The following is a 14,681-nucleotide window of genomic DNA, read 5'->3' as shown; positions in this document are numbered from 1 at the left end:
GAACTACTGATATACCTTAGATTCTTCAGTTGAACTCACTAAAGTACATAGTCAGAACTATTTAATTAAGCTGGTAACTTTTTAAATTGGAAAACTCCAATACACACACTTAAGTAACCATTTACAGCACATAAGTATCAAAAAATATAAACATACAAATAAACAGCACATTTATTTCCCCTGTAAATAAACAGCACAACTATTAAAATATAAAACTCAGGACTTTCCTAGCAGTCCAGTGATTATATCTGCACACTTTCAATGCAGGCGGCAGCAATTTGATCTCTGGTGGGGAACTAAGATCCCATGACACATGTATCTATATGTATGTATGTTGTTGTTTAGTCCTAAAGTTATGTATGACTTTTTTGCAACCCCATGGGCTGTAGCCCACGAGACTCCTCTGTCCATGGGATTTCCCAGGCAAGAATACTGAAGTGGACTGCCATTTCCTTTTCCAAGGGATCTTCCCAACCCAGGGATTGAACCTGTGCCTCTTGCACTGGCAGGCAAGGGCAGGTGGATTCTTTACCACTGACCCACCAGGGTCACCCATATATACATATATATATGTATATATATATACACACACACATACGTGTGTGTGGTGTGTGTGTGTAAAACTCAAGTGACAAACATTTCATTAAATCTTATTTCATGTGGACTTTTTGTACAGAGCTACCAGCATATTAAATTTCTATGGTAAAAATAATGCTATCACTCAAGATATTTTCACAAAACTATACTACCAAAAAAACCTGTACAAACAAAAAAATGTTATTTTTTAAAGCATGTATGTATGAGTCAAAAAACAAGATGTAACACTAAATAAAAATTAAGGAACCTTTTACTTATTACTAATGTTGTGATAGTTTATCTTAAAACAATACCCCTCCATTTCTTCCTCTCCGTTAGAAAAAAAAAAAAAGGAAAATATCTGGAATAATACACAGCTACTGCTACGAGTGGTTACAGAGATTTTAGGACTGAGGAAGGTAACTTGGTAGAATGTGTACTAGGAAGCATTTTACCCTTTATTCTACTCCGTACTAAATGCAGAGAAAAATAACACGTTTGTAGTTTAAAAAAAAATATGATTACCTGATTAGATTGCTAATTTACCACTATGAATACTAAATAAATCCAGACTACTCAAAAAAAAAAACCTTAAAAAAATTATGCTATAAATTCACTTTGATAAAACGTTGGAGAAAAGCTAATCTTATCTCAAACTCACTTAAGGAAAAATTGAATTCAAACTCAAAGTTTAAGATAAGTTTGCTTTAAATTTGACTGAAAACGTTCCACTATTACCTGAAATATGTAACCTAAAACAATCATCCCTGAACAACAAAGACGGAACTTCATAAAAACAGTAATCAAAATCTTGCTGGGGGGAAAAAATGATCTTTAATTATGAATTAATAGGCATGTACAAAAAATTAAAAGAATGGTTTTATTCTGTCACTGTCATCGGGTATTGTTCTGATATACAAAGGATCTCTCCAAATGCTGCCAAAAGTTATCGTAAATACAAAGTAAGTTAGAGTGATGAGGAAGTTATCAATGAGCAAATAAATGGGAGTAAATGATGCCCAGAGAGAAGAAACGGAACGCGCTCTATTTTAAGCGTCCGAGGAGGGCCAGTGGAGAAAGCTACTGCGGAAGAAACAAGCGACAGAATGGTTAACAGGTCTGGAATTCTTTAGAAAATGGCAACAAGGGTAAAAACTGACAAGAACGTCTGAAAGTAAGTGGAACGGTATCCAATGGAATCGTCACGTCTCTACGAGCAAGGCTCCGGACTTCCAGTGAGACCGGGGAGGAACAGGAACTCTCACTAAAGCGGGGAAGAAGGAGCCCGAGCTGAAGGGTACAGTCGCTTCTGCAGGTGGCGGAGCGCCCGCAGGGGGGTGGGGAGGAGGATAGTGTTGCCTCAACTGGGTCAATGTATATTCCCTTAAGGACTAGAGAAAGCTGACACAGCACGTCTCCCGGCACCAAGACGCACTTGCCCTAGGCCCCTCCCTAGCAACTTGCCTTGTACAAAGAGTTGAGAGTCCTAGGCCCCCGGAACCCGGGGCTCCGCCATCCAGGACAACTGCTCTGCCAACAAGGTCCCGCGAGAATCAAGAGATCTCGCGATACAAACCCCCTAGCATCTCGCGAGTTTCCTCAACAACCAACATGGCGGTACCGAGAAATCCGTATTTCGGTACTTAAAAAGGGCTTCATTTACAAACAGGAGAACGTGTGAAAAAGAGAAAGGGCAGGAAGTCTTTTCCGCCTTATATTTCCCTTCGTATCCCCAGTGGAGATGAAAACCTGCAAACAACCCTAAAACCCGCAACGATCACGGTTACACTACGGAGACACAGCAAATTCCAGCCTCAGCCAGCCTCCGAGCATGTCACGTGGAAGCGAATTCTTGGCGTGCCAGTCACGTGGACCGGTACTAAGCAAGCGCGCGCCCGTTGGCCTCCCGAGAGCCCTCCCCCGCCCCCCTTTTGCCCGCGCACACGTGCGCGCGCACCCCCGCCCCACGTGGGGGCTCCGCCGTCGCCGCGGCAGCCTCCAGCCCACCCCCTCCCAGCACTCCGTTCCAAATCCGGGTCCCAGAGCCGATCATCCCCGAGTACCCTCCTCCTCCATTCTCCCTCCCCCGCATCTGGCCCCCACCACGTGCCCCGAGCGCCTGCTCACCTTTCGTGCGGGGCTGGACGCCGCAGGCCACTCAGGGAGGCGCCGTCGCCGTGGCCGCTCTCCGCCCCCGCCACGGCACTGGCTCGGGTGGCCGCCGCTGCAGGAAGCTCAACAGCGGCGCCGGGGCGCTTCCAGGTGGGTCCCCGCCTCCCGTTCCTGCCACTTCCCGCAGCAGCAGCGGCTCCTTCCGGTCCCCTCCTTTCTCGTCCTCGCTAGGACGGGCGGGCGGCGGCGGCGGTTGCAGGCGCGCTCAGTACACCGCCTGCTGGTAACCGCAGCCGGTGCAGCGTGGGCTGGCAGGGCGGGCCGGGGGCGACATCCGCCCCCGCCCCAGGGCGAGGGTTGGTCTTCTGAGGGCGGGCCCCGGACCAACCCCTGCTGTTGTCTAACTTGGTCCTACCGAAGGAGGAAAGGTGTCCCGGTAGCGCCGCGGTTGGAAGTCCCGTTCATCCTACCTTTTCTGGCCTCTTGAGAGATTTGTACACCCTCCCTCCTTAGCATTGTGGTCTTAGGTAGAAAAACATTTGTGTGTATATTGTATATACTCCACTCTACCTGATATCCGACCGCATAGCTCCCTCGCTCACCTCTCTGGCTTTCCCTCTGTTCCAGGCTCGATCCACTTCAGGACTTCGCTTATGCTGTTTCCTTTGGCTGGAACACTTCTCCCAGATTTCTTTTAGCGACGCGTATTTCAGGTACCTTCTCAGAGGTTGACATCTGAGGCTTCGCAGACCACCGCTCACTCTATCCAAAGGAACATTTTGGAACGCTGCTCTTACCTGCTTACATTTCTTCATGGCAGTTAGCACTTCCAGACCTTATTTGTCGGTTCTTAGCCACCAAGATTGTGAGATCCTTAAAGGCAGAGATTTTGTAAGTTTTGTTTTTGCTATAGCCACAGAACCTGTGTCTGGTACCAAGCAGTATTTGATACTCTATTAAATCATATCAGAGGACTTCCCTGGTGGCTCAGAGGTTAAAGCGTCTGCCTCCAATGCGGGAGACCTGGGTTCGATCCCTGGGTCGGGAAGATCCCCTGGAGAAGGAAATGGCAAACCACTCCAGTATTCTTGCCTGGAGAATCCCATGGATGGAGGAGCCTGGCAGGCTACAGTCCACGGGGTCGCAAAGAGTCGGACACGACTGAGCGACTTTCCTTTCCTTTCCTTTCCTTTAAATCATATCAAGGGCTTCTCTGGTGACTCAGATGATAAAGAATCCGCTTGACATGCAGGAGATCCTGGTTTGATCCCTGGGTAGGGAAGCTCACCCGGAGAAGGGGTTGGCCAGCCACTCCAGGATTCTTGTCTGGAGAATTTCGTGGACACAGGAGCCTGGCAGGCTATATACACCATGGGGTTGCAAAGAGTCCAACCGGACTGAGTGACTAACACTTTCACTTTCTAAATCTTTTCAAGAAACTATAGTCAGCATGCAGGAAAAGACCCAATACCCATTGATGGAGATAAGTACTTACCTTAAGTTGATAGTTTCATTGACAAGTTCACCATTTATGAGCTAAATTTCCTTTCGCTCTGTAATTTGAAGATTATATTTAATCTTACTAAATTATTAATCTAATCAAATTCCAAAGATATCAAATGCAGTGGTAGAAAATGGTTTAACTGGAGCTTCTGCAATCGTGGGGTACTGAATCCTTCATTGCTTTCATTTATCTTGTCTTATGACACTTTTCAGTCAAGTGGATATGTGCCTCCTCTTATTTTGCTAATAAAAGTTATTAAAAGATTGAAATGTGTTTTTGTATTTGTTTTAGTTGAGAGTTCAACTCAAAATAACATCTGCTTGGAGACAGAGTGGCACGCCCTATACTAGGACCTAGTGTCACACCACTTCCCAAAGAGGCAAATCCAATGACTGATCAACACAGGACCATTAATATTTCTCTCCAAATTGTTGGAAGGCCCAGCCCTCTTACCTCAACTTGCAACAGTTCTGGTGGATCTTCCCATCTCTAGAAAAACCTGCATCCTATTAAGACTCCATGGCAGTTTAGCTTCTCCCTCTGCCAGTTCTTCTCTTTCTTACAAGTGGTGATCCTAAGAGCATTCCTAAAGATATGCACACTAATCATGTAAGAGTTTGCTTTCTGGAAAACCCAGCATGTGACACTATTCACTTTTTTTTTTTTTTTTTAGAAAATAGGCTTAGAGAGGTTATGTAACTTACCCAGGTTTGGGCTGCAAAGTTCTATGTAGAGATATAAAGTACTGTGGGAACAGAGGAGGACTTGGGAAAGAGTTTTTATAAGGGTTGGCATTTGAGTTACAGCATTATGCAAAGCAGAGGAAAAAGACCATTTTCAGCTGAGGGAATTGTATGAATGAGAGTGTGTGGGAATGAGAGTGTGTGGGAATGTGAGAGGAAAACTACAACTAGCCCCAAGTGGCTACACTCAAGAGTCTTTGGAACAAACACTAAAAGGGTGATCTCAGCTGATGCCAGGAGCTCTGTTAGTACTGGTTTCAACATTTATCGCATCACAGATCCAGAACCACTTTTTCCACAATCCTTTTTAGAGTGTGAAGCAGAGTTTGAAAAAACCCCTCAAAATGAATGCTAGAATTAGAAAAATCACCATTTTGCAACCTGTAATGAAATAATTGATGCAGGCAGTAATCATCAGTAGATAACACTATTCATTGAAAAGTTGATAAGTAATTTTACAATGAAAAGATTGCGCTTTCACCGTCTGAACTCACTTATCCATCTTGTATCATTAAGAGTGGGACAAATACTTTGTGACCCCTTGCTTCACCAGGCTCATCTAACATGGTAGACAGTTAAATTGGTGTCTCTCAATAAACTATGCCTGCTGATATTCAAGCCCATTATGTAGTTCTCTTCCAAAAGAAAATGGCTAGAAATGGGTGCCAGTTCCAGTCCCAACTTCTTGGGAGCCTGCAGCATTTTGTTGCACCCTCTTGGAATACAGCTGCCAAGGAGTAAGGAAGATCAGGCTATCCAGAGAGAGGCCCTGGGGGATGAGATCCTGCAAAGAGAGGCCTTGATGGAGATAAATGTAGTGCCTCAGCCAACAGCACCAAGGCCCTGGTTAGGTGAGAAGCCTTCTTGAACCTTCCAGCATAGCAAATCTGCCAGCTTAGTGCAGTCCTATCCAGACAACACATGGAAAACCACCCAGACGACCAAAAGAATTGTGAAAGATAACAAATCTTCATTTTAAGCCCAGTAAGTTTTGGGGTTCTTTGTTACACTACAAAAGATTAATGTGAGTAGCATCATGACTCTACTATTGGAGAACTACACCAGCTGCTGTGTTCATGAACAGTCTCATACTTCAGCATCCTCAGGTCCTATAGCAGAACTTTACATGGATGAGAGACAGAGAATTCAAGGAACTTAAACCCAAAAGGCTTGTCTGACAAATCTATACCTGAATCATTGCTATCATAAATGTTTATGCCTCCATAATTTTGCCAAACATACACACTTTAGATTTGAGTTATCAAAATCATTATCTACTTTATATTTGGAGCCCTACAGAGGGATAGGAGAGAAGGCAATGGCACCCCACTCCAGTAATCTTGCCTGGAAAATCCCATGGATGGAGGAGCCTGGTAGGCTACAGTCCATGGGATCTCTAGGAGTCGGACACAACTGAGCAACTTCACTTTCACTTTTCACTTGCATGAATTGGAGAAGGAAATGACAACCCACTCCAGTATTCTTGCCTGGAGAATCCCAGGGATGGGAGAGCCTGGTGGGCTGCCGTCTTTGGGGTCGCACAGAGTCGGACACGACTGAAGCGACTTAGCAGCAGTAGCAGCAGCAGCAGCAGAGGGATAGGCTGGTATCCTGAACTTTCTGCCACTAGTGATGTGAAAAGCACTGTAGAACTATGCATCTGGAAGGGAATGTTATATGCACCCAAAATTGGGGAGAGAGACTGCATTTACCATGTACTTGATATCTTTTAAGCATTTAGATTCATAACAACCCAAGAAAAGACATACTCATTTTGCAAATGAGGCAACTGAGATAACTGCCAAGGTCACACAGCTAGTAGGTGAAAGAGCCTGTATTCAATGTAAACAATTTGATTATTGTAGAGTGATTGCATTAAATGACCTTAATTGTTCACATGTCTGTGTAGCCATATCTTTTTCCATGTGCCTTTGCAGTTCTTTAAAAGTAGAATGTGGGGCTTCCCTGGTGGTCTAGTGGTGAAGAATCTGCCTGCCAATTCTTGAGACACGAGTTCAATCCCTAGGCCAGGAGGATCCCACGTGCCACAGAGCCACTAAGCCCGTGTGCCACAACTACTGGGCCAGCATTCTAGAACCTGAGAACCACAATGCTGAGCCCCCAACGCTGAGTGCCACAAGTACTGAAGCCCATGTGCCTAGAGCCCGTGCTCCACAAGAGAAGCCACCACAATGAGAAGCCCATGCATTGCAACGAAGAGTAGCACCCCAGCTTGCCACAACTAAAGAAAAAGCACGTGCAGCAATGAAAACTCAATGCAGGCAAAAATTAATAAATCTTTTTTTAAAAAATAGAATGTATTTCCCCCTCCCTTGACTATGAGTTATATCATGCAACTTGCTTTGGTCAAGGAAATATTAGCAGATAGGATACATGGAGAGACTTGAAAATGACTTATTCCTCTGCCATGACCAAGAGAACATGCCTGGGTTAGCTAGGTGAAAGGCATGAGAAACAGAACAAATTTGTTCCAGTCATCTCCATGGAAGTCATCCTAGATCAGCTGAACCCTAGACAAACTAGTGAGCTCAGCCAACCTCAGAGAATTGCCTAGCCACCCACCCCTTCAACTGACTAAAGATAAGGAGTGAGCCTAGGTGAGATGAGCCAAGGGCCTGATTAGCTCAATTCCCCAGACTTGTAAAATAAATAAATGTTCTTTCACATTGCTGAGTTTTTGTGGCTGTTACATAGCATTATTGTAGCCAAAGTAACTGATACACTGGCTCTAGAGCCCATACTGCTAATGACTACGTTGCTTTTCAGATTGTTCCAGTTTTAGGTGACTGACATGTAAGTAGATATTCAGTACCTTCAGCAAAGAGTTAGAAATTTGAGAATGGCATTTTTAAGAGTCATTAAGGGTAGTAAGATACAGTTGAGAAGCATTTTAAAAGAAGCGATGTTTAGGAAATTCACTGGTGGTCCAGTGGTTAGCACTCTGTGCTCTCATTCCCAAGGGCCTAGATTCAGTTCCTGGTTGAGGAACTAAGAGCCCACAAACCTCAGGGCACAGCCAAAAAGAAAAAGAAGATGTGATATTGAAAGCAAGGGAGTGAATGAACTCTCTAAAGAATGAAATAGTTAGTTACAACGAGTGAGAGAAACTTATCCTTTAACATCCAGAAAGAAAAGACACAGTAGGCAGATATGCAGAGGGAAAAAATGGATGGAACGAAGCATCATGCTTCATAAGGAGGGAAGTTTCAGGATATAGTTGTCACTGAGAAAGTCACTGGACTGTGGTGCTGCTAAGTCACTTCAGTCGTGTCCGACTCTGTGTGACCCCAGAGACGGCAGCCCACCAGGCTCCCCCGTCCCTGGGATTCTCCAGGCAAGAACACTGAAGTGGGTTTCCATTTCCTTCTCCAACGCATGAAAGTGAAAAGTGAAAGTGAAGTCACTCAGTCGTGTCCAACCCTTAGCGACCCCATGGACTGCAGCCCACCAGGCTCCTCTGTCCATAGGACTCTCCAGGCAAGAGTACTGGAGTGGGCTGCCATTTCCTTCTCCGACTGGACTGTCTGATTGGAAATTTACTTGTGACTTCTGAGAGAAGCATAGGTTTTGGAATCAGGCACATCTGGGTTTGCATTCTGACACTTAATAGTTGTATGGCATTATCAACTCAACAGACATGAGTTTGAGCAAACTCTAGGAGGTAGTAAAGTAGAGAGAAGTGTGGCATGTTGCAGAGTCAGACACGACTGAGCAACTGAACAACAAGAAAACACATTTAACCTAGTGTCTGACACTTGCTAAGAGCCTGAGGTTAGTAGTGATCAGTGGTGATTGTACTGTTAATAAAATAGTATTGAATGATAGCCCATTTTTTCCCCCTAGAGAAATAGTTTCTTGCTAATCTCCTTACTCACAACCCTTCAAAGTGGTAACAAGTATATTCAAACCAATCACTTTCCTTTGAGAGTTAAGGGAGTAGCTTCAAAAACGCAAGGAAATTGCATTTTTCTGATACAATTAACTGCATATAATATTCCAAAATTTGTTATGGAAATAGTAATGACTGCTAATAAGTCATATAAGAGAAAGGAAAAAAAAGGTTTTTTGAGTAGAGTGACAACAGTAAAAGCCAGAGAGATTTGAAAGGTAAAGAGGGTAAATATTGAAGTGGAAGCAAAGAGTGAAACAGAGCAGAATCCTGTGGGGCCTCCCAGGTACAAATCCTTTCCATGTCCCCTGTTTTTTGTTTATAGGAAATAGGCTTCACTCAACCTCCTAGACCTTCCCTGTATTCCAAAAGTGAAAGTGAAAGTTGCTCAGTTGTGTCCAACTCTTTGCGACCCCATGAGCTATATAGTCCTTGGAATTCTCCAGCCCAGAATTCCAAAGGGCAGATTCAAACAGTTGCTAACCAGAGAAGTAAGAGAATCCAAAGCAGGAGCAGTCAAGAAACAATAATACAGAATGGGATGAGATCCTGGTTCCTCCTAGGGGGATGTGCCAAGCAATTTATACATATCTCTGAGTCCTTCTACAGGAACTAAGGACCCCCCCGCCCCCCGCCCCAGCCAGGTGGAAGATAGTAACTTCAGGCTAAGCATAAACACTGGCCCCCAGACCAAATGGAACCAGAAGGCTGATGATTGAGATTTCTGGAACACCAGGCTGCTACCTCACCAATGACCAATTAGAGGAGGGTTACACATCTGGCAGCCCTCTCCACCAATTTTGCCTGTAAAAATGTCTCCCTGAAACCTACTGGGGGAATTTGGATGTTTTGAGCACTAACTCCCCTGGTTGCCCTGTCTGGCACCTTACAATCAATGCTGTTCTCTCCTTTACCACAACCTGGTGTCAGTAGATTGGTTTCACTGCGTGCAGGCAGGCAGACCCAAGTTTGGTTCAATAACAAGAGTGTAGACCAGCCAAGAAAGAACTTTGTCACTAAATATGGTACTGCCACAAAAACAGAAATACAGATGACAAGTACGGAAAAATAGATCAATGGCACAGGATAGAAAGCCCAGAAAATAATTCCACGCACATGTGATCAATCAATCTATGACAAAGGAGGCAAGAGTCTGTAACAGAGGAAAGACAAGTCTCTTCAATGTGCCAAATGGTGCTGGGAAAACTAGACAACTACGTGTAAAAAAAAAAAAAAAAATGTAATTAGAACATTCTTTAACACTATACACAAAAATAAACTCAAAATGGATTAAAGACCTAAATGTAAGACCACATACTATAAAACTCTTAGAGGAAAACATAGGTAGAACACTCTTTGACATAAATCATAGCAATATCTTTTCCCATCCATCTCCTAGAGTAGCGGAAATAAAAACGAAGATAAATAAATGGGAGCTAATTAAATCCAAAAACTTTTGCACAGCAAAGAAAACCATAAACAAAATTTAAAAACCCACAGAATGGGAGAAAATATTTGCAAACAATGTGATCAACAGGGGATTAGTCTCCAGAATTTACAAATAGCTCATGTGTCTCAATATCAAGAAAGCAAATGACCCAATCAAAAAATGGGCAGAAGACCTAAGTAGACATTTCTCCAAAGAAGACATACAGATAGCCAATAGGCACACACACACAAAAAAATGCTCAACATTGCTAATTATTAGAGAATGCAAATCAAAACTATGAGATATCACCTTATACCAGTCAGAATGGCTATCAACAAAAAGTCTACAACAATAAATGCTAGAGAGGATGTGGAGAAAAGGGAGCCCTCCTACACTGTTGGTAGGAATATAAATTGGTACAATCACTATAGAGAACTATGGAAGTTCTTCAAAAACTAAAAATAGAGCTACCATATGACCCTGCAATCCCACTCCTGGGCATATATCTGGAGAAAAATGTGGTTTGAAAGACTACATGAACCTTACCCAATGTTCATTTCAGAGTATTTACAATAGCCAAGACATAGAAGCAATGTAAATGTTCATCAACAGGAAAATGGATAAAAAAGAAGTGGTACATATATACAATGAAATATTGTTGTTGTTTAGTCACTAAGTCATGTCTGACTCTTTTGCAACCCCATGGATGATAGCCTACCAGGCTCCTCTGTCCATGGGAATTTCCCAGACAAGAATACTAGAGTGGGTTTCCATGTCCTTCTCCAGGGGATCTTCCCGACCCAAGGATTGAAAACACATCTCCTGCATTGGCAGGTGGATCACCAGTGAAGGCCAGTGGAATATTACCCAGTCATTAAAAAGGGTGAAATAATGCCATTCACAGCAGCATGGATGAACCTGGAGATCATACTAAGTGAAGTAAGTTAGACAGAGACCAATATCATATATCACTTATATGCAGAATCTTTTTTAAAAAATGATACAACTAAACTTACAAAACAGAAAGAGACACACAGAGAATGAACCTATGATTACCAGGGGAGAGTGAGGAGGGAGGGGTAGATTGGGAGTTTGGGACTGACATATACACACTGCTGTATTTAAAACAGATAACCAACAAGGACCTACTGTATAGCACAGAGAACTATACTCAATATTTTATAATAATCTATAAGGGAAAAGAGCCTGAAAAAATAGATATATATGTATGTATAACTGAATCACTTTGCTGTACACCTGAAACTAACACAACACTGTAAATCAACTATACCTCAATAAAAAAAATTACAATTAAAAAAAGAGAGAAGTGAAGAAAGAGATGTGGCCAGTGTGGCAAATAGGTCTAGGAAATACTAATTTCCTTCATCTTCTGCCTCCTAATACAGGAAAATTTAGCAAGCGTGAAGGCAGGGAAAGTTACAAATGAAAAGGGACATTTTGAGAAAGTCTATGATGTGAATACTTAAATTTTTTTTTTTGGCCATGACATGGGCATGCAAGATCTTAGTTTTCCGACAGGGATCAAACCCATGCCCCTTGCAGTAAAAGCTCAGAGTTCCAATCACTGAACCACCAGGGAAGTCCCAATACTTAATGTTAACATATACTGAGGTGTATTACAATGGAATATCATTTCAATCATAAAAAAGAATGAAATGTTGCCATTTTCAGCAACAAGATTGGGCTTGGAGGGTATTAGGTTAAGTGAAATGTTAGAGAAAGCTGAGTACTATATGATATCACTTATATGTAGAATCTAAAAAATACAGCAAACTAATGAAGGTAACAAAAGACAGATTCACAGATACAGAGAACAAATTAATGATTACCAGTGGGTAGAGGGAAGGGGGGGAGGAGCAATGAGGGGTTAAGGATTAAGAGGTGCAAATTATTAAGTATAAAATAAGCTATAGGGCTCCCCTGGTGGTCTAGTGGTTGAGGTCCACCTGCCAATGCAGGGGACACCGGTTTGATCCCTGGTTTGGGAGGATCCCACATGCTGAAGGGGGGCCACTAATGAAGCCCTCAGGCCTAGAGTTCGTGCTTGGCAATAAGATAAGCCACTGCAGTGAGAAGCCCACGCACCACAACTAAAGAGTAGTCCCCACTTACTCCAACTAGAGAAAATTGTGCAGCAATTGCTTGTACAGCAATTGACTTGTGCAGCAATTGCTTGTGCAGCAATTGACTCGGCACAGCCAAAAATAAATAAATTTTGAAAAACAAAACAAAGAAAACTATAAGGATATATTGTACAATACAGTGAATATAGCCAATATTTTGTAATAACTATAGGCGAAATATGTGGTGGTTTAGTTGCTAAGTCGTGTCCAACTCTTGAGATCCCATGCCCACCAGGCTCCTCTGTCCATGGGATTTTCCAGGCAAGAGTACTGGAGTGAGTTGCCATTTCCTTCTCCATGGGATCTTCCAGACCCATGAATCGAACCCACGTCTCTGGCATTGCAGGCAGATTCTTTACCGACTGAGCTACGAGGGAAGTTCAAGTGAAGTATAAGCTTTAAACAAAATTTTTTTTTAAAATATAATGAGTCACAATATAATGAATTGTATTTTTACATCTGTAACTTACATAATATTGTACCTCAACTATACTTCAATTAAAAAAAGTTTTTTAATTTAAGAAAAGGGTCCTCCCAGCAGTCCAGTGGTCAAGATTCCACAGTTCTACCGCAGGGGACAAGTGTTTGATCCCTACTCAGGGAACTAAGATCCCACATGCTTCAAGGCGAGGCCAAAAAAAAAAAAAAAAAAATTACTGAGGGAAGTGAAAGGGCATGAGAAGTACCCCAAATGAATAAATAAACTCATGGGAAAAGAGAGGAAGTCAGGGAGGGAAATAGGAGGGCTTCTCCTTTCTTTAATGCAGAAAGCGAGAAGATGGCAAACATTAAGAGGTGGCAACAGAAGGAAGAAAAAGGAGCTTATGCTTCCTCAATCTTAACAAAAGAGGGGTAAGATTATTTACTGCAGCCAAGGGAAAGGCAAGGGTTGAAAGAGCTGGTATGGTAAAGTATGTTATCCTGAGGAAGTGACAAAGGATCACTGAAGATGTCATTAAACTCTGAGAGCTAAACTGATGCAAAAACAAACATTTTATGATTACCGGGCTTATAGATGTTGTTAGTCTTCCCATCCTCACTTTTTAAGTTCAGTGATTCTAAATGGTTCTGAAATTCTATGTCTTCTTAAACTAACTGGAAGTAATTTAGTAATAGTTCAGGATATCTGTGTATTGGAGTATATGCTTTGTAATTAACCCAAATCCACAATCTTACAATACAAAATCATAACCTTTCTAAGCAATGGAGTCATTGTCAGGATCAAAGGAGATTAAACTTTTTAAAGTTGGGCATAAGATTTATAACAACTGGTTTTTGACCCCAGACGTTTTTTTTTTTTTTGCCTGAGCAGACTGGTTCCAAATAGGAAAAGGAGTACGTCAAGGCTGTATATTGTCACCCTGCTTATTTAACTTTTACACAGAGTACATCATGGGAAATGCTGGGTTGGATGAAGCGCAAACTGGAGTCAAGATTGCCGGGAGAAATATCAATAACCTCAGATATGCGGATGACACCACCCTTATGGCAGAAAGTGAAGAAGAACTAAAGAGCCTCTTGATGAAAGTGAAAGAGGAGAGTGAAAAAGTTGGTTTAAAGCTCAACGTTCAGAAAACTAACATCATGGCATCTGGTCCCATCACTTCATGGCAAATAGATGGGGAAACAGTGGAAACAGTGGCTGACTTTATTTTGGGGGGCTCCAAAATCACTGCAAATGGTGACTGCAGCCATGAAATTAAAAGATGCTTACTCCTTGGAAGCAAAGTTATGACCAACCTAGACAGCATATTAAAAAGCAGAGACATTACTTGGCCAACAAAGGTCCATCTAGTCAAGGCTATGGTTTTTCCAGTGGTCATGTATGGATGTGAGAGTTGGACTGTAAAGAAAGCTGAGCACCAAAGAATTGATGCTTTTGAACTGTGGTGTTAGAGAAAACTCTTGAGAGTCCCTTGGACTGCAAGGAGATCCAACCAGTCCATCCTAAAGGAGATCGGTCCTGGGTGTTCATTGGAAGGTCTGATGTTGAAGCTGTAACTCCAATCCTTTGGCCACCTGATGTGAAGAGATGACTCATTTGAAAAGACCCTGATGCTGGGAAAGATCAAAGGCAGGAGGAGAAGGGGACAACAGAGGATGAAATGGCTGGACGGCATCACCGAGTCAACGGACATGAGTTTGGGTAAGCTCCAGGAGTTGGTGATGGACAGGGAGGCCTGGCATCCCATGGTCCATGGGGTCACAAAGAGTTGGACACGACTGAGCAACTGAAGTGAACTGAACTGAGCTGAGCAGTATA

The 14,681-nt window shown here is 42.8% G+C and overlaps 2 protein-coding genes across 33 annotated transcripts in view; one reads left to right on the top strand and one right to left on the bottom strand.

The window, feature by feature from the left end:
• ZZZ3 (zinc finger ZZ-type containing 3) overlaps nt 1–2,876 on the bottom strand; it is a 122,596-nt gene extending 119,720 nt beyond the window's left edge. For 22 of the 32 annotated variants that reach the window (XM_081491843.1, XM_081491834.1, XM_081491856.1 and 19 more), the window contains exon 1: nt 2,041–2,122. The gene's annotated coding sequence lies outside the window, so the exon portion shown is untranslated. Of the gene's footprint in view, nt 1–2,040; nt 2,123–2,703 lie in introns of those variants that run through there. The other 10 variants (XM_081491855.1, XM_081491836.1, XM_081491851.1 and 7 more) reach the window with 1 other exon arrangement.
• LOC145505276 (uncharacterized) lies at nt 1,431–4,461 on the top strand. The gene is made up of 4 exons (XM_081487009.1): nt 1,431–1,538; nt 2,160–2,215; nt 2,313–2,838; nt 3,316–4,461. The coding sequence occupies exons 1-4, from the start codon at nt 1,431–1,433 to the stop codon at nt 3,418–3,420; spliced, it is 795 nt and encodes a 264-aa protein (XP_081343135.1). The 3' UTR covers nt 3,421–4,461.
• Nucleotides 4,462–14,681: the final 10,220 nt, after the last annotated feature.

This window comes from Giraffa tippelskirchi, chromosome 5 (assembly GCF_054371585.1).
Source record: "Giraffa tippelskirchi isolate mGirTip1 chromosome 5, T2T-mGirTip1v1.2.pri, whole genome shotgun sequence".
NCBI classification, from domain to species: domain Eukaryota; kingdom Metazoa; phylum Chordata; class Mammalia; order Artiodactyla; family Giraffidae; genus Giraffa; species Giraffa tippelskirchi.
The sequence above is the reverse complement of the archived record's forward strand: the minus strand, read 5'-3'. Positions and strand labels throughout refer to the sequence as shown.

What these genes read in the sequence shown, in the direction of transcription:
- LOC145505276 (XM_081487009.1), top strand. Translation starts at nt 1,431, where the DNA reads ATGTACAAAAAATTAAAAGAATGGTTTTATTCTGTCACTGTCATCGGG. An exon ending in AAAGTTATCGTAAATACAAA is followed by an intron (nt 1,539 to 2,159) that starts GTAAGTTAGAGT and finishes CAAACCCCCTAG; the next exon opens with CATCTCGCGAGTTTCCTCAA. An exon ending in CGGCGCCGGGGCGCTTCCAG is followed by an intron (nt 2,839 to 3,315) that starts GTGGGTCCCCGC and finishes CCTCTGTTCCAG; the next exon opens with GCTCGATCCACTTCAGGACT.